At 39.4% G+C, this 20,022-nt stretch overlaps 3 protein-coding genes across 5 annotated transcripts in view; 2 read left to right on the forward strand and 1 right to left on the reverse strand.

Moving 5' to 3' along the window:
* Window positions 1–9,413, reverse strand: part of LOC123973298 (activin receptor type-1-like) — a 33,177-nt gene extending 23,764 nt beyond the window's left edge. The window contains exons 1-2 of one of the 3 annotated variants that reach the window (XM_046053196.1): window positions 5,027–5,342; window positions 3,466–3,572 (exon numbers count right to left, since the gene is read on the reverse strand). Coding sequence is in view for 1 of the 3 variants with exons in the window: in XM_046053192.1 (XP_045909148.1) it covers window positions 9,280–9,398 (119 nt within the window). In the remaining 2 variants the exon portion in view is untranslated. Of the gene's footprint in view, window positions 1–3,465; window positions 3,573–5,026; window positions 5,343–9,279 lie in introns of those variants that run through there. The other 2 variants (XM_046053192.1, XM_046053195.1) reach the window with 2 other exon arrangements.
* LOC123973300 (uncharacterized protein C7orf57 homolog) lies at window positions 8,800–14,034 on the forward strand. Its single transcript, XM_046053198.1, has 8 exons — window positions 8,800–8,906; window positions 9,184–9,230; window positions 9,513–9,665; window positions 9,770–9,866; window positions 10,258–10,378; window positions 10,638–10,717; window positions 13,261–13,353; window positions 13,683–14,034. Exons 1-7 carry the CDS (start codon window positions 8,896–8,898, stop codon window positions 13,334–13,336), a joined length of 585 nt encoding a protein of 194 aa, XP_045909154.1. The 5' UTR covers window positions 8,800–8,895; the 3' UTR covers window positions 13,337–13,353; window positions 13,683–14,034.
* Window positions 14,035–14,308: 274 nt separating this feature from the next.
* Window positions 14,309–16,937, forward strand: upp2 (uridine phosphorylase 2). Its single transcript, XM_046053197.1, has 7 exons — window positions 14,309–14,765; window positions 14,933–15,047; window positions 15,149–15,307; window positions 15,448–15,562; window positions 15,678–15,887; window positions 16,037–16,183; window positions 16,464–16,937. Exons 1-7 carry the CDS (start codon window positions 14,713–14,715, stop codon window positions 16,604–16,606), a joined length of 942 nt encoding a protein of 313 aa, XP_045909153.1. The 5' UTR covers window positions 14,309–14,712; the 3' UTR covers window positions 16,607–16,937.
* Window positions 16,938–20,022: the final 3,085 nt, after the last annotated feature.

Raw genomic sequence — 20,022 nt, forward strand, 5'->3', positions numbered from 1 at the left:
AAACACACTTCGATTTCTATGCAGCAACAGTTTTTCTCTGCGAGGTTTTATTATGGCTTGGTGTTGCGTGAAGTCTCGTGAGACACAACTTGGAAGGCTTTTTTAGCATTGTGACGGCACTGTTAACAAGTCTTCTATGCAATGGTCACCATAGCAATTAGACATTCATTTTCACACAGTCATCAAAACATTTGAAGCAGCCAATTCAAACACCATCTTTATGGCCCTGTGCTATGTTTGCCAACAGAGGAATGCACAAACACTCTCCCTCCAAACGACCATCTCACAAAGTTCACTGCTCTGGCGCAATACCGTTCTCAAAAGGACACCTTGATTTGTATCGCGGTACACCCTTTAGACACAGTTTCCTTCATGTGATACAAGTAAATCAGGCAAACAGAACAAAGAGCCACTCAAAGCTCAGGGAATATTTAGCCTAGGCTCTAGCGACTGAGCTGCAGGAGTCAGAGGACTTACTTTGTGGCCAAACCATTCACCACCGTGATGAGAATCACTCTGCAAACAGCTTGCAACAAAACACTGAAGGCGTATGCAGCACTATGCTCCGTACTGCAACTGATCCAGGCCATTACATCCTGCCGCCAATGGAGTCTTTATGGCCGAGAGTTTCCTGGCCTTCCAGAGAAGAGATACTTCTAAGGAGAAAGCTATTTAAATATGTCAACCTGAGCTGTAAGAAATGGTGATGTGTATTTTTTTAAATGAGCTGATCGATTACATGAGAAAATAATCATCAGATTAATTGATTTTGAAAATAACTGTTAGTTTAGCCACACAGATTTTGAAAACGAAATATATTGTGATACTGATTCCAGCCATGTTGCCCAGCCCTACTTACATGTCAAAACCAATGAATGACTAAAACATTAGAAATGCCCCATTTGGCTCAAGAACGGGGAAAGGACTGGACTAATTCAAGCGAGCCCCAACAATGAGACACTGATGTACTGCCGTCATAACAGAACTACCTCACCTTTACGGCGCTGTGACCCAAGAGATGAAACATAGATTATTCTCAATTCGTAGACAAAGTGCCCACACCAAATAGGAGCCCGAGCCTGAGAATCAGATCAGAGTGAAGCAGCAACTGAAACAAAGCCATAACTTTCCCTACTAACAGCTGAGCGATAACACAAGCGCACTGAAGCGAGTGAAGGGCTCATAAAATGTGTATTGCAGACTGTCTCCAGAGCAGTCTGGGGTTAGTGTGGAGAGCAGCCACAGGCACTGCAGATCTATGTGTGTGTGCATCTGTGCAGACAGTAGTGTCTTGTCTCCCTTTCCTCTGTCTCCACTGGTCCTCATCCACATTTGAGCACAGAATAAGAGAGATCAATAAGTCTGTGCAGAGCCACCAGAAGAAGAGGAGAGCGAACTCCCAAACAGAGAAACCAAAATCTGGCAGATGCACAGGCAGTCTTTAATCTCATTCTCTTTTTCCACTCTAACTTCCCATGTCATGCTGAGACGACAGTGCCCGCAAGTCCCAGACAGCTTCTCTCATCGTGATATGTTTGGGCTACATAAGGCTGCTGATTATTAAAAGGCTCAAGGATTTTTTGACTAAAAATAACGCTGCAGACAGAGGGCCCCTTTCTAAAAAGCTGGACACGAGCATAGAGCAGAAGCAAATTCAACCCACATGCTGTGTTCCTCTGCAGCCTGCTGCCTCATCTGATGCCAGGTTTGCTGCAAGTCAAACTTTCTTGTAAGTCAGCATATACACACACACACACACACACATGCACACACACACACAAAAGCTGAAGGAAGATAGTTGAAGGTTGCTACTCTGAGCTAGACTTGCCAAATCCTGCCCCCTTTTTATCCTTCAGCCGCCGCCCACTACCCGCATTCACACACACATTCATACCGTCACACACACACACACACACACACACAAGCAGACATACAGTGTCCTCTCTCCCTCCTCCCTCCCTTTCTGCCCTAACTTGAGAGCCACCTACATGGAAGACCGATGAGCCTCAGACTCTTGCTCAGACTTGAAGCAGGCTATCTTGGTCTCATAACTGCAGATCTCTTGTTAACGACAGACTGTGTAACCTGATTCCTCACGCACACATAATGCATATACATAAACACGCACACCCCCCTCACCCCCTCCCTCCCCAACACTCTCTCAGGGTTTTTTTTTTGGAGCTAGCGCTTCCCTCTCCCTCCACTTGCATATTGTTCCAACCCAAACTGCCAGATGCTTCTGACAGCCAAATTACTGTGCACAGAGAAATGATTGCCATCGGAGGCCTATCTCCCCTACCCCAACAACCCCACCACCACCCGTATTCGCATCGTGCTTTCTGAAATGCTGAGAACCCTGTGGGAAAATTATACACTTTATGTCTATCAGAAAGAACCGCTACAGCAGTGCACCGATGCAGAGGTTGAGATATTTCTGCCAAAGAATTCAGTGATAATGTGGATATGAATAAGGAAAGGTGACACCTTCAGATTGCTATCAAAGGCCTAATTTATAATTGTTTGTGCACAAAGTAGTGTCGCAACTAGTGATTACATTCATTATCAGTTAATCTGGTGAGTATTTTTTTTTTTGCTTGATTAATCATTTAGTCTGTAAAATGGCGCACACACAGTAGCCAAGACATTACATTTGGAGAACAGCTGCAAACCATCAAAAATGGAGAATTTGGAACCAACTTTAGAGCTAAAACGATAGATTGAATCAAATTAATCCATAACTATTTTGATAACATATTCATTCAAACAAAACTGCATATAATTTTGTGCTCACAGCTTCTCACTTGTGAATCTCTGCTTCTTTTCTTTGTCTTATGAAATAGATAACTGAATAACTTTGGGCTGTTGGTCGGACATAAGACGTCACCTCGGGCTCTGGGAAATTATATTTGTGAAACAATTTGATTTTTCACTATTTTCTGACATTTTATAGACCAAACAATGAATCACTCAAGACAATAATTGGCACAAAATGAGTTGCAGCCATAATGACTTAAAGGATTCATCAATAACCACAGTTGTTGCAGATTCATTTTCTTGATTAATTGGCTACTTGTTTCAGCTCTCACTCTAAGCAACTTGCTGACAGTAAGACAAACATGTGTAACAACATAAATGCCTTCAAGCATCATAAATCAGACACATATAAGGCATCTGTGAAACACATGCAAGACATTCTGGCATCTGGCTCTCCAGGTGTTTTTGAAACGCTAGCCAAGACAAACCCTCAAACCAGTTCTATTGTTGGGAATGCATTGTTAGTCTTAAAGAGACAGATAACCTGGTTGAGGAATAAGTTACCACAGATAGAGTTAGAGCTGTTTGAGACAATGACACCGGCCTAAAGCCAAACAATAACATTGTTGTAGAACAAGAGACAGGGAGAACGAGGAGAGGACTAATCACAATGGCAGGGTGAGCGGCCACAATCAGGCCGGTGCACGTTACCTCAACGGAACAGAACAGGATCCCCTGGAGTCGAACCCTATCTCAGCCCAGACTGCCGGACGTCCCTTTATCTGACCACTATCATCCAGACTCCGCGGCAGCAGCCTCTGAGAACACCAGGCGCCCAAAAAAAAAGAGAGGCCCGACCTCAGTGATTGGTCAGCTATGGCGGTTACATTCTCCAGATCATCAACCAGCCACACAAACACACAGCCACTAACAAAAACAAATAACCTCGACTGTGATTCCATTAATCGTGTCACAGGATTTACTTCAGTAAATCTCCAGAACCTCTCCATCCAGTTCCTAAGGAAATAAATCATTGACATTGACAACTATTGTGTATCTCTAACTCTCTTTTCAAGTCCTAGGAACAGTTCATGTTTTACAGCTTCAACTCATTTTAAATGGCTAATCCATACTGATTAAACAGTTTCCCGTGCCAGACACTGTTAAACCATACGTCTTTGCCAGATTGTCATGCTTATACATGAAATGGTAGTCAACTGGAGGTATCACGAAATTAAAAAGGCTGGCTGGGCTGTGCAGCGAAAACAAATGCACAATAAAGTGTTCCCCCAGACATTTTGGGCTGCTAGTGAAGGAAAATGTGATTAGTATGTGGGAATTTGTGAGAGTGAGGGTCTAGCACACTGAGTTGATTCTGAAGGAAGAACACTCCAGTGTGAGACATTCCCATTCACACATCTTTTAATCTGCACAATTATCTCCGAATGTTTTCAGCCAGCATTAACACCTCTGTAATGAAGTTTGCATCCTCTCATCAGCAGGTCTATTGGCTTTACATGTAACTGCCCTGCACACTCTTCTCACATACCATTTCCTGTTTGGCCTGATTGTTTCTCAGCAAGGGAAAAGCATGTCAACAAATACTGTTGCATCTTGTAAAGAACTATATTGGTGAGATTCACGCGTGTCTTCGTCGCCAACTAATTCCAAATTAAACCACAGACCACTGTAAACCATGCTGTGTGTTCTCCAGTGTGACACCCCCCCCGCCATCCAGGACTACGATTGTGATGTTAAAAGTGCTCAGCATGGGATGATGAGACACACGATCAAGCAGGAACGACCCTCCCAAACACTGTTTGCAAGACAAAAAAAACACTCTTACCAAAGTCGCAACTAGTTGCAATGTTGGGAACTTGATTTGATTGAGAAATAGAAATTACAACCACGAAAAGCCGCAATGGTTGACGCGAGACGTTTAATTTCTGTCCCTTGGCCTAGAGCTCATCACCATTTGTCAACAACTAACCAAAAACATCTCTCTGACGCGGCCACTCACAATAACAGGCTATACAGGCTGCTGCTGTGTAGATTTGTTCACACGACCTGAAGGTAAATAAAATATGTGTGGCTGCTTTAACAGGCCAAGATTTTGCGAAAAAGCTCAGAGGGAGGATTTCTTATGAACACGTCGCGAAAAATTTACCTGCAAATCAGCAAACTTCTCCACGTCCACCAAAACGTCTATACCCACATTACAATGCAGACGGTAATATTACAGACATTTTAGGCACGTCATGTTTAAACTTACCTTGCGAGTTATTTTTCAAAGTGCTTTTTTGAGGGCTCCGTAGCTTGCGCAGGTCGAACTAACGTTATTCTGCCATCTCCCGAGAATTCACCGACAATACGCGATTTGTTTTCCAAAGTCTGAAAGGCAGAGCCTACATGACGCCAACATTATCGTCCGCCGTTCGCTCGGTGGAAAAGTGATACATTCACTCGATGTTCGTATTTAGGAGAGAGAAAAAAGCAAGACACATGCTGTAACGTTGTCTCTCTTCACACATCAGGGACTGTCTAGGCTTCACAACTCGCACCCCAATCCCCGAAGGCAAAAAAAAAGAAGCCAGGATTGGAGGAAGTTACCTTGCTACAACTCACTGTAATTAACCATCATTAAGCGAGACGATACTTACAGACTCTTCCGGTTAGACGTTTCAAATTAAAACTTTCTTTTAATTTTGTTACTCCCAGGGATCGAAGAGGAATCCAGGCAATTTAAGTAAAAGCAGAAATACTATGCTGCATTGTGGTAGTCAAGTAAAAGTTCTGCATTTATCTTTAAAGGCAAAAGTATTGTCAGCAAAACAAAAGCAAAGTACATTTCTGAAGTACTTAACTTCAGTATTTATTCCAGTATTTTATTTAATACTGCTACATACATTTAAAGGGGAAATATAGTTATTTTTAAACGCTGCAAATATTTGAGAGTTTTAGTTACTAGTTAGTGTAAAAATTAAGATTTTACATGCAAAACACATCATGACCCTAGAAAATATGATAAACTGTTTAAGCGTAAACTAGCCATGTATAGGCCTATGCATTGACCAACAACAAAAAGATGCTACTTACACATGAATCCATCAGTAATAATAAATCAATAATATAATATGTAATAGTATAATAAAAAGTATAAAACGTTTTGCTAATAATAATTCTGTACGTAATTAATATTTTCAATGCAGGCCTGTTTATTATTTTTATTTGTTATTTTTGTGGTATTGCTTCTTTTACCAGGTATGGGATCTGAATACTCCTGCCACCACTTCAGCTAAATGTACTTAAGTTTCAAAATTCACAGTGCTGATTATTCAGAATGGCCACTCACCACATATTAGTGTTTTATTACCACCATTGTGATAATGTGCAAGCAGCATTTTACTATTGTAGCTAATTACAACTAATTTACAAACTATGTTCAGAATTCCTGTCTAATACTGCAAAGGGCCCTGTGTTGTGTGGTAGTTTGATTTGGGCTAACACAAATCATTTAAGAAATATGCAACATGTGAGCACAAACTGAAATAGCATAGATTTTGACATATGGTCCTTCAATATTTAGTAGTAAAACAGAACCAACTTAAAGGTCTTTATCATGGAAACTGATATTGTGCTTTAGTAGTGATATTCCCAAAGAAAATTTCACCTGAATAAGTTTGAGGGCCCTTCAGCAGTTGCCTCCTTTGCCTTGTTGGTAATCCACAATACTGCATTTTCGTTTTAAAACAGAGAACTTTTGCTACGTTTGCACCTCCCGTCCAGACTAAAAGGATGAAAACAAACACCTTAAACGGTGAAGTAGGAAAACGCTGTTGACCCCTTTTTTCGTTTTGAAACTCCAGAGTGCGATGACTTTAGAAACTATGAGGCAGACGCTCAAGTTTGACTCTCTGATTGGGTCTCATAAGTCATGAAAAGTAGAAACACAATGCTACTGACCGTTTTAAACTAAAATGGAGTAGTATAGATGGGGCCTCAGCCTTGCTTTATAATTGAGTCTTTTTAACCATTTATATAATCTGATAGCAAGTTTTATATGTAAAACCAGAGTACTACAGAGTCATACTACAGTGTCAAATGTAGTGGAATAAAAAGCAGCCAACAACATTTCCTTTTGAAAGGTGGGCTAGTGGAAGCCAGGATAGGAGGAAATAGTGTCTTGTTTTTCTTGCTATATTGTAAACTTTGAAGTGAACTAAATAATATAGATTGAACTAATGGAATATGGTAACCCCAAATGAAATAGACCATTATACATCCAAAATACTAACAAGTGTTATAGGTATTTTTCATCATCTGATGATCCAAATAGTCTCCAGCCAGACACAGCACTTTTATGCTGAAGCAAAAGCGTACATTTCCTGTCACATGCCTATTCTGCTGGCTACCTTGACATGCGCAGTAATTCAAGGACCATTGCTTTTTCATTTTATCTGAGCATGTTCCTGACTCAGCATTCAAGGAGTGAAGGGTGCAAGTTTTGGGGGGCATATTTCAAGCAATAAAAATCAGTTTTAAAACAAACATAGTCAGAAAACACAAAAAAGTGTATCAAATCATTTCAAGGTGTGTTTCAAAAAGGTTATCCTATTAATACAATATTTACCTAAATAGATAATTTTATTATTCTGTCACTTAGGCTACAGTACAGACTTTGTCATTAATTCTTTTTATTGATTATGATAAGACAACTGTGCTTGGACAGCTTATTTATAGGCCTATGGGTGAAAGAAGAATTAAGGTTAGGTTAGGTTAAAATACATACTCAGTTTATTTAATAACAAAACCACATCGTTAAGCAGTAAATCGCAGTTAAAGTACTCAATGAGATTTGGCTAAAAAGCAATTAAGAGCCAACTATATTACCACAGTGAACACATCCTCATTTATCTAATAAAACCACATAACTGGCTAGGCACATTTGCATTAAAGTAGACGTCTAATTTCACTGTAATAACTCTGTCACTTCTTCTACAAAGACCTTCTAGAGATCCATCTTTTCTCAGTGTGCAGTGCATCAGTGTTTTATTTAAACCATTACTCCTAAAACCATTACAAATTAGCCCCACTCTTCATTTGCCAGTTTCTTTTACAGACTATGGTTGCAACATTAAAGTGATGCTCACACATTATTGCATCAATAGCCTAATCAATAGCCTAATCTAACCTGTACCAATCAGCTAGTTGATGTTATTTACACATCATTGTCACAGGAGATTGTTCCCACCTGCATCAAGACACCCCACATCGTCCATGTAACTAAAAAGTCTGCAGTGTCTAGTATGAATGACTATCGCCCTGAGGCACTCACCTCCATTCTGAGGAAGGGCTTTGAGAAACTGGTTTTCCAGCACATAAAGAACAACATCGAAGCCAGAGCTGGACACATCACCAGTTTGCATTCAGAACCAACAGATCCACAGAGGATTCCACCTCCACTGCCCTCCACTCAGCCCTCACACACCTTAAAAAAACACCTACATCTAAATGATGTTTGTGGATTTCAGCTCAGCATTCAACACTGCATCTCATCTTACAACCCTGTTGTAATATGACCACAAATTTACCTTGTAATGATAATCTTACAAAATATACATCATTCTGAAATGTTCCATTCTGCATCATGAGCAAGTTTAATTTTGGTAGGCTGTGTATATTCTGATGCTAAAGTTAATGCCTGTACTTTTACTGGTTGAAAGATATTAAACCATGACTTTTACTTACTTTACTTTTTTTAAAACGTTGTACTAGCCTACAACTTTTACTTGAGCAACTTAAACGTTTTGAATGTATTCTACCACTGGGGACATTATTACGAAAAAAATAAATAAGTTATGTGATGATAATGTGTTGCTTTTAATTTTTATTTTGATCACAAAACATTGCTCATACACCGCCTAAGTTTATTATTTATTATTATTAACCTGACAGCTAATAAAACATTTTTTCTCGCGGCCATACGTATAACACCTAACAAGCTTACAATGGCGTCGAGTCCAGAAGAAACCCTACTACAGTTCTTCTACCACACTGTATCCAACAACGTTTCCACAGCAACGCAGTCACAACTTCCAAACAGTCAGTGCTCCGTACAGCAGTCTCTTACTTTGCTTCAAAATGTATTCAGGGTAAGTGGAAAAAAACCCCACCTGAATTTAAAAATGGACATTTACTGTGTTATGAATTTTATTTACTGTAGACAAATTTCTACCGTCACTACCTTTACGTTATTTGTGTTTCATTTAGGGAAATTAACGTTAACATCGATTAGCTAACTTAGCGTTAGCCCACCGACGTCAAAGTTAATTTAGCGTTCGTTTGTAGATGCTAATGACAATGCTTGCTAGTTTAAGCTGTAGTTGAAGAGGTTGACAGTTTGCCGGGTTTTGTTTCCATTTCCACCAGAAATTCTTCAGTTCTCATGAGTAGCGATCTCCTGGCGACACAAGCTGGCAAGTACAACTGTTTATACTGACTTAACGTTAGTTTAGCGTTAGTTACCTGACGTTGTAGTGTATGTAGCCAATGTCTGCAGAGAGACTAACGTTATCCTGCTGGATCCTGGTGAGAAGATGCTGCCGGGGTAACTTAGAACTTGTGCATGGGGTAGTGTAGTTCATTTGAAGCTATATATATGTGTGTGTGTGTGTGTGTGTGTGTGTGTATGCTTCCTTTAACGTTACGTTTTTCTTTTTTTGCTGTGGTCATGTATGTGTGTGTTTTAACTTAATCAGGGTACGATGGAGTAAATGGCCAGATCTCCCAGATCCCAGGACTGTCCCCCTTTATCAACACTGTTCCCGAGGAGAGGGCCCGAGGGCGGAGGGCCGGAGTCCTAGAGGGTGATTCTGACTATGTCAAGCTTGCAAAACAAGGAGGGCATAAAGGTAGAACTATCCTCTTACTTTAAATCTACACAAGTTCCTCTGGCTGGTTAATACACTTTGCCTACATTTAGTTTTTTATTAATTTGTTCATCCTTGTTCAACAGGACTTTTGTGGCATGAGGAAACAATTACTTCTAAATCTAAGGCATACAAACCTCCAGCCTGGTTCAGCACTGATTTAGAAGACAACAACAAACCAAGGTTACATTTGTCTTCATGCACTCTTGTAGTCAGTTTGTGATGAAAAAATACATCCACCTCCATGACTAGTAGTAATTACTCCTAACACTTCTTGCTGTCAGTACTGCTACTGTAATGGTACTGAAAATAATACTACCAAACGATTACACATTAGCTGCCATTGCTACTACCACCTACTGCTACTGTGACTGTTAATATTGTTCATATCGCTAATAATCTAACAATGAATGTTTTTAACAATTAACAAGTTTTTAAAGATAGAACATAAATAATAAAACAGAGCCACCATAATGGCTGTTTTGTCATATTATTCGTCATTATATATTCCAGCTATCATTAATAAGTGAAGGATACATTTCATATCTCTATACTGTTTTTTTCTCCCCAACAGTTTAATTAACACTGAAGAGAAGAAAAACCCTGGAGTGTTTCAACTGCTAGAGCCCCCCTTTGGGACTGACAATATGTCAACCTGGGAGAGGGACGATAGCAAAAGCAATGGCAAAGAGAAGGTAAACAGAGAAATGCCAAAGTAATTTAAAAAGGCATTTAGCCACATGAGCCACCTCAACAATTCTCCTGTGCTTTATTGTGTTGTGACCCTGTGTTTTAAGACAAAGTTGAAGGATCGTTAGTGGTGTTGTAGTGCTACACACTGCATTTACACTTGATCAGGCAGGCCTGCAAACTGCCAAATTGAAGCAAGAGATGGAAAGACAAGATATCCTCATTGTATTTCCATTCACTGTGACTTTGCTTTGTGTTCCACAGAACGACAGTGTTCAATACAGCCAGACAGAGAAGTTGCAGTCATCGAATCAATATTATGAGCCCAGCAAATTCAAGAGGATGTAAGTTCATGTGGTCACAAGATGGTGCTGTTGTTCCATATATAATATTCAGTATAAGCGGCGTCTCAGAATGCAACTCTCAGAAACAGAATTTCACTAAATAGAATATATTTTTAATAGATCAGCCACCTTATTATGTCAGACCATATCAGTAATGATGGTAAAAGTGACTCTTTTGACAGACTCCAATCTTCAAATCTCGTTCATTAAAAATTCATCGTTAAAATGAACTAATTTGTCATTTCGTTCATTTGAACTAGGCTGGTTATTGCAGCGCTGCAGCCCTCTAGTGGGCGATGTAAAGAAAACAAACAGCGCAGTTGTTACCTGGTTTGCTTTAATTGACAAAGTATAATGCACAAATTCACCTCTTGATCATTTCTATCATCTTTCTATAAAGCCCCATGGGGCTACAAACAATTTCAAACCATGTAAAAACCACAGAAATATGTTGTCAATTTGCAATCAATACTACTCCAGCTAAATCCGTCCATTTTCACAGTCTTTTCTGAGTATACAACCAGACCAGCCATATATATATAATTATAATTACTATCATTATATCTCTAAAGTGCTCATTCATACAGTAGTCTATCCGTGAGTAAAATCTATATATTAACATCAGATTTGCTGGGAATATATAGAAGTAATAAGCTTGACACACTATATGAATAAAACACAAACACAAATTCAACCAATTTAATAATAATCTCGAGAAAGCCTCCAAGTTCTTAAAATAACTCCAGCACAGGGAGAGGAACAAAGAAATAAACACATTATATAAATGCAGCAGTTTGGCAGGTCTGCACGCAGAATGACGGCAGTCAAGCCAGCCTCCACCTCGAAAACGACAGTCAAGCCAACCGTCGCGCTGTTTTGCGATGCGTGTTTTTTGTAGGCATTACGTTAACATCGTGTCGCAGCACATTTCAAAATAAAAGTGACAGCAGACCACCTCAGGGTGACCCTCTGTCAGTATCAGAGAGTATCAGATCTGATATAGTTTTTTAAAGTTACAGCCCTTGTACTGTACAGCCCTTGTACTCGTACTGACAGAGGGTCACCCTGAGGTGGTCTGCTGTCACTGTGAAGTGAAATGAGTCAGTGGAAACAGAAGGTTTTCTTTTTACATGAGTTCGAATCTTGGCTGAATGTAGTAAGCTTTCTGTGAGAATGTAATATTTTCTTTAGATACTTGTGGTGTCTTAAGCATTTATTTATTTATTCAATCGTTTCTGCCACATCAATTGCATTATGTTCAGCAGAAGCTCACTTTTATTTTGAAATGTGCTGCAACACAATGTTAACGTAATGCCTAGAAAAAACACGCATCGCAAAACAGCGCGTTCTCTGGCGGACCCGGATCAGCTCATAGCTATAAACACACCACAAGGCTAACGCTAACGTTGCTATGTGGCTGTATTTTAATGTTTTAATGACTGGGTCCGTTTGTTTTGGAGAGGAGACTACCTTGGAGTTAATTCAGCTCCCGGTAGAACCCTGTCAGGACACTGAAGTGGAGAGGACCCAGAACAACTCTCATCAGCTGTTAGCTGTGAACACTAGCAGGACTAAAGTGACGGTATGGCTGTGTTAAAACTATAGCACATCACTGCGCTATAATATTTAGGTTGCATAATTAAAAGGGATCTATTAATACTAGTATGATCAGCAGGAAAGATTACAACAAGCAAAACTTATTTCAATATACACATAGGCATCTGACTATTGTTTTAAGACTGACTTTAATTCTGTAACTTATTTTTAAGTGTTGTTTGCTATGATGACTGTAAGAAATTGCATACTCTACAGGAGTTCAAAATGATATGGCTTCCCCATCAGTTAAATTGCGTAGTTAATTAGCATTATAAGACATAACACATATGGCTGACACAGTCTGCACATTAGGGACACCAAATGTTTCCATATTGTGATGACTAAGCAGAAATGTCAGGCTGAACACTTAGGTCAAATTAAACAGTACACAGAGCAATGGTGTCTAGACATATGGACATTAACCTGTTTGCTTTGGCTCACTGCTGATCTGTGCTGTGTGTTCACTGTACCTTTTTCGGGAAGTGTCAATGATTTGTCAAAAACCCAAAAGAACCTCAGATACAACGCTGTACGGGACATACTGTACATCAACAAGTAATTGCAGTGCAGCGATCAGGTATTGGATTCAAGAAGAACAAGAAGTCTAAATCTGACATTAAATTACTTGTTTAAATAGATAGTTTAGTAGCGTTGGTGGTTTCATATAAAATTAAGAGAAAACTGACTATTTTAAATACCAGTTGACTCTGTGCGCTTTGTTGGTGGACTACGTTTGTAATGAGTAGCCAGAGTTTGTCTTGGTGTAAAATGTTGGAGGGGTAGGTAGGGATCATTTTTAATGTTTACCTCTCTGGAAAATCTAATAGGCAACTGTGGCCATGACAAAACATTAAATTAATTTGTAACTATAAAAGCATCATCTGGTTAGATTTCCATGACAAAGCTTTCCATCAAATTTGTACTTTGTGCTTTTGTTGTTTTCACAGAATGTTTGACAAGAAACCAGCTCCCATCGACATGTCTAAGCTGTTGAGCTTTGGTTATGCCGAAGACAACCAATAGCCAACGCTTGCTGTCAAGTAAGTATCTCATTGTTGCTGACAGTTTGAGTTGCAGTCTTCCAGGTCACCATAAATCATTTACTTTCTTGCTTTTTCATGACACTATCAAAATTCACCTCTATTATTATAAAAGGAAATGTAGCCAAGCTGTCCAGCAGTGTATTGATTCTATGTATATATAGTACATAATGAAAAGATGGTCACAAAATTTGAGGTGTGAAACATTAAGATTTCAGCCGTTAAGAATTTATGATGCCTCTTGGCAGTATAATGTAGAGATTATTAGTGAAATATGTGATAATGATTAGGCGAATGACTCATGCTCGTATACATTTCCATGTCAACAGATTAGCAGACTGCCAGTCCGTGGGAAAGGATCAAATTCTTCCAGCAGGAATAGTTGCCATCCCCTCCTCATTCATTTCTTTGTCCCTTCATGCTGAGCCACATCAGACGTTGTACTCAGTTCCAATTGTTTTTTCATGTCAGATGTATTACTCAAGTGTGAAAGTGCTTCATTGAATTAAAGCCAGGACTTTTTATTTATGGTGCCTGCTAGCGGTGCCTCATAAACTGCGTTCCTTGAGAAAAGAAGGCACTTGTTGCTCTAGTGTTAAGGTTTTTTTGCTGTGTCTGTAACTCTGTAAAAGGCAGCTTTAAGGAATAAAAGTCAAATAAAATCAAAGTTATTCAAAAATATTTCACAATCTTTTTTTACTTTTACATTTGCTCCCACAGGCTGACTTTTGATTGTGAATAATTTGCCACATAATACCGTGATATTATAGCAAATGATGGCCCATTTTCTGAGACACATGAAAAATTGTAAGATTACTCTTTGAGCAAATGATGCCATGTATAATTTGATGTAGTTGACTTGACTGAACCATCAGCATTTCTGTTGGTTGTACATTAAGTTGGTTCTGGGTGTCATTGCTTTGAACACCAATGTCAGATGTTATCTCTGTTATTTGCAAAAGCTCTCTGACAACACGTTATCCATTCACTGGCTTGGGTATTGTTTGAGACGCTGCTCATGGTTTTGCAAGGTTCAGTCATAACAGCAGTTTACGTCACAAACATTGTTTTCACCGCCACTGTTATGGTTTTCTTTTTGAGGGTATAACTCTTGCTTTGACCAATCATGTTGATGACTGATTTTGCTGTCTTTTCTGGCTGGTGGATGTTTTTGTGTGAGCGAGGGCAAGTGCTACTCCTCTCTCTGGAACCAATCAGTGGCAAGGCCAGAGGTCACCACTATATTAGCTCTGCAGTCAGACGTAACTTATTCAAAAACAGCAGCAAGGAGTATTTAGAGGTTTTTACAGCAGAACAACTTCATATTTTAAACTGGATTTCAAAGCATCTCCAGCAGTCATGGCACCGATTTTACTTAACTGTATGGGGAATGACCACAACGAATGTATCAAGTGAGTTTTTGGGGACCTCAGCTGAGCTTTGAATGGACTTGTTTCTTCTTGTTGCTCCTAAAAATCAACATTTATTGTGTTAATCCACTTAGCACACATACATAGTTCTTAGGATTCACTTAAGCAATCTGTCCGTTTATTAATATGCTGTACTATATTGCTCTTAGACAACATGTGCAAGTGAAAAATCCCTACTTGGACACCATGGAGGAGGATATTCTCTACCACTTCAACTTGAGTACCAAGACTCACAACCTTCCAGAAATGTTTGGAGATATTAAGGTTTGTGAAATGCTAATTTAAAATAAAAAAAACAAATTTGAGGTTTAAATTTTCAAAAGCTAGAAAAAAACAATTTACTAGTCCTTCTCTGTTTCCCATAGTTTGTGTGTGTTGGTGGCAGTGCGAATCGAATGAAGGCTTTTGCCCAGTTCATCCACCAGGAGCTGGAACTGCCTGGAAACCCAGAGGAAGTCAGAGATATCTGTGAGGGAACTGATCGCTACTGCATGTATAAAGTGGGACCAGTGCTCTCTATAAGTGTAAGTATTACATAACCAAAACAATGATATAAACTGTCCTAGTAGGCTTGATTTCCAAAGGCAAGTACCTAAAATATTACTGGTTTAATAACGTCACTGTTTTCCATCCAATTTCCATCCTGATCTTGTTTGCATCACAGCATGGCATGGGTGTCCCCTCTATCTCCATCATGCTGCATGAGCTCATCAAACTGCTGCACCATGCTCAGTGCCGTGACGTGGTCCTGTTTCGCCTTGGAACATCTGGTGGAGTTGGTGAGAACTTTGTCTTATTGGTTTTGAAAGTGAAAATAATTCGCCTCTATCCTGACTTTAAGGCAATGACTTTAAAACTAAATTGATTAAAATTTCTGCCTGGTGTCGTCTCTAGGTCTGGCTCCAGGGACTGTGGTGGTCACGGATAAAGCAGTGGACTACTCCTTCCGCCCCCAGTTTGAGCAGGTGGTTCTGGGTAAAGTTATCACCAGGAGCACTGAGCTGGACAAGGGAGTGGCCAGCGAGCTTCTGCAGTGCTCCTCTGAGCTTCAGAACCTTCCCACAGTGATTGGAAACACCATGTGCACCCATGACTTCTATGAAGGTATAAACAGCATCTCACGCTCCGGTTGTTTGTGATCACATCAAATCATTTGTCATCACCTTGTCCCACACGAGATGCACAGAGAAGAACACAGAACAGGTCAAAGCCAGTGGTCAGGGAGTGACAAATGCTGTGCTGTGTCTCTCTAGGTCAAGGCCGACTTGATGGAGCTCTCTGCTCCTTCTCCCATGAGGAAAAACTGGAGTATCTGAGGAAAGCTTACGAGGCCGGAGTGAGGAATATTGAAATGGAGTCCACCGTATTTGCTGCTATGTGCCGTGTCTGTGGCCTCAAAGGTACTTGTTGCAAAATGTAGGACATTCTGTACAGTGGCACAGCTTATTGACTGGTTTGGAGATACAATCATCCATTTAGTGTGTCTCACTTCAGATTTATAATTTGACCCAATGATATCCAACAGTTGCATTTACTATTTTAATTCAGTTCAATTCAGTGGGGCTTCTTTTGCATGGGAAACAGACGTTTACATTGCCAAAGCAAGTGTGAAATCAAAACATGTACATAAACAGACAGTATATATGACTGTATGACTGATATTTTCTTTTTGCACCCCAGCGGCTGTAGTCTGCGTTACATTGCTGAACCGCTTTGAGGGGGACCAGATCACCTCCCCTCATGATGTTCTGGTGGAGTACCAGCAGAGACCTCAAGTCCTGGTGTCCCACTTTATCAAGAAGCATCTGGGACATATCATCTGAGACCCTTGCATCCCCCATCCCAACATCAGTCTCCCAAATAGAGTGTATATAGCTTTGACAGATATGTGGATATGTATATATACTGTACTTAACATGTTAATATGTGCATTAGAAACTTATTTAAGAAGTTGTTCAAAATGATATGATTTCTTTGTAGTATGTATTGCATAGTTTAATATTTAATACTCTGGTACTTATGTAAGTTAACATTAATTTTCAAAAAAAAAAAGTGTTCTGTATGATTTTAAAATTTGACTTAAGCTGATGATACACGGAGCAACTTTGGTGCTGGGCAATGTTGCCATCAATGGTAATGAGTAAAGATAACTACCATAATCCCCTTCCCCCACCACTCCGCCCTGCCCCACAGCTATCCGTTCAAAACATTGTCAGACTTGCCACCAGCAAGATTGCCCAGCAAAATTGCTCAGTAAGTTGTATCATCAGCTTTACACTTCCACAACATCTGTTAATTTGTTTGCCTGTCAAAAAATGTTCATGTTTTTCCTTCGGAAAATTAATAAATTATTATATTGTGGTGGCAATCCAAGTCTGCGACTTATAGACAATATTGATTTTAGCTATAACTACAAATCTAACAGAAATAGAGACGATTCCAAATGTTTATAGGATTAAAAATCTTTGGGTGTAATAGCGAGTCAGGAGATTATTCACTAGTAGTGGAGGTTTGTTAGTGGCGTCTAGTTTTAAAGGCTTTTCCTCTTATATGCTTGGTAGATGCAAGGCACTTATTATTCTTTAGTGATTTCTCTCTCTATCAAGAAGTGGATCTTCCAACAATGTATTTCAGTGATGAATGTGTTATTAAATGATTAGAGACATACATTACTATTTTGTAGCTTCTGCCGTACAAGCTTGTTTATGCAAATTAAAACTTCCTGAAAGTAGCATAGGCAGTCAGTACATAGTGATAAATGTGCAGAGAGGTCATTATCATTTGTTGGAGGTACATGTTTATCATCGCTCAAACATAATGAATGATATGATGTATTTCTCAGGAGATGCTGCAGACTATTAACCCTACAATAAAAGTCATTAATAGTATTTGCACTGTGTCACTTGTGGTCAATACTATAGCTACTGTATATGAGTTTGTGACTACAGAAGCTGGACAACCAAGCAGCAGAATCTGTCCAACTTCATATGATTCTTATACATGCAGCTTAGAAAAATTACATTTAATATAATGCTCAGTACCAGAACAAGAGCTGGCAGGTCTAAATAATGTGACAACCCCCTTTTTGGGGTCAGATGGTCAGAATTTCAGTGTGGATTTGGTATCTCGTCTAGGTGGTTTAGGGGGCTTGATAACAGACAGAACCTCTTGGGCATACTGGCTGTGGTGCAGACCAGCCTCCCGCAGAGCCTGCTCAACCCGCACTCTTGGATCAGATACAATCTGTAAATAGTAAAAGAAGAAAGAAATTACCCTCAGTAAATAATACATTTCCAGCTTTTTATTTAGATCACACTGACTTATGTTACCGTTGTTTGTTTTTACTGTTTACTACACATTTAGTACCTGAAACAAGATGAATTACTAATCCTTCATGGTTAGGTATTAGAAGAGAAGTCTGACAACCAGTCATTGCCTGTGTTACACAATAACCACATTCAAACCTGTTCTCTACAGTCATGACAGAAACACACAGTTGTGTTTCCATCATTGCAGGACTAAAATGTAATGATTTACATTATGGTGACATTTTGTCCACAAAAACAACGGCAAATTCCCACAATGTGACTGTGTAAACAGATTTATGTCACCACAACATAAGTTACACACACACACACACACACACACACTCTACAGTCCACTTATTGACTGGGTGGCCTTGAGATCAAGGCTGTACACAAAGTTATCTGAGATGAGGACAAATATTGTTTGACCAGTGACCCAGGTTGCATAATTTTCCTCACCTGCATGGGTCACTGATCAGTTTCACCAAAATAATAATAATAATAATAATAATAATAATAATAACAATAATAATCTTTATTTGTAGAGCACTTTTCAAAAACAAGTTACAAAGTGCTTTAACAAGTGTAAAGACAATAATACCCAAAAGACAATAATACAAAAACAATACAAGATAAAAGAAAGAAAACATTGAAAAGACTAAAATACACGTTTAAGATAAATATAAAATAAGTAAAATAGAATAAAATAAAAAGGGATAAAATAAAGTCAACTAAGATCGGGAAAGGCTCTCCTATAAAAGTATGTTTTAAGAAGGGACTTAAAAGAGTTCACTGACTCAGCCGACCTGATTTCCTCGGGCAGGCTCTTCCAGAGCCTCGGGGCTCTGACAGCAAACGCTCTGTCCCCTTTAGTTTTCAGTCGAGACTCTGGAACAGACAACAGACCTCTGCCCGAGGATCTCAAGGTACGTGCTGGTGCGTATGGGACTAAAAGGTCAGAAATATAACAAGGCGAGAGGCCATGAAGAGCTTTAAAAGTGATCAATAAAATTTTAAAGTAAAACATACTGGGAGCCAGTGTAATGAAGCTAAAATAGGGGTGATGTGGTCATATTTCTTTGTTCTGGTTAAAAGCCTGGCAGCTGAGTTCTGGACAGTCTGGAGTCGATCAGTAGATTTTTGGGTTAAACAAGTGAAAAGGCTGTTAAAAGTTAACATAGATCGAATTTTTGCTATATTTCTAAGTTGATAAAAACATGATTGAACAAGCTTTGTGATGTGCTGCTCGAAATTTAAATTACTATCAAACCAAACACCAAGGTTTAATGTGATTTACTAGGGAACAGCAGATGGCAAAACAAATACTGCCATCTGCTGGGACCCAATGACCAGGATTTCTGTTTTGTCTGAGTTCAGCTGGAGGAAATTATTTGACATCCATTTTTTAACTTCACAAAGGCAGTTGTTAATTGAACTCAGCATTCCAGGGTCTGTGGATCTGACAGGCAAGTACATTTGTGTGTCATCAGCATAAATATGAAAAGAAATGGCATGTTTATGGATAATATGTCCAAGGGGAAGCAGATACAAGGAAAACAAAATGGGTCCTAAGACCGACCCCTGAGGCACACCATATTTAACTGGACAGAACGAAGAGACATAGTTGTTTACAGACACGCAAAACTTCCTATTTGACAGGTAGGATGAAAACCATTCTAGGGCAGTACCAGAGATCCCCACCCAGTGCCTCAGTCTGTCTAACATGATGTTGTGATCAATGGTGTCAAAAGCAGCGCTAAGGTCCAGGAGTACCAGGACTGAGCACATACCTTCATCAGCAGACATTAAAAGGTCATTGGTGACTTTAAGCAGGGCAGTCTCAGTGCTGTGGTACTTCCTGAAACCAGACTGAAACTTTTCAAATAATTTGTTATTTTCCAGCACAGTGAGCAGCTGTTTGGACACAATTCTTT

This window comes from Micropterus dolomieu, linkage group LG07, assembly GCF_021292245.1.
Source record: "Micropterus dolomieu isolate WLL.071019.BEF.003 ecotype Adirondacks linkage group LG07, ASM2129224v1, whole genome shotgun sequence".
NCBI classification, from domain to species: Eukaryota; Metazoa; Chordata; class Actinopteri; order Centrarchiformes; family Centrarchidae; genus Micropterus; species Micropterus dolomieu.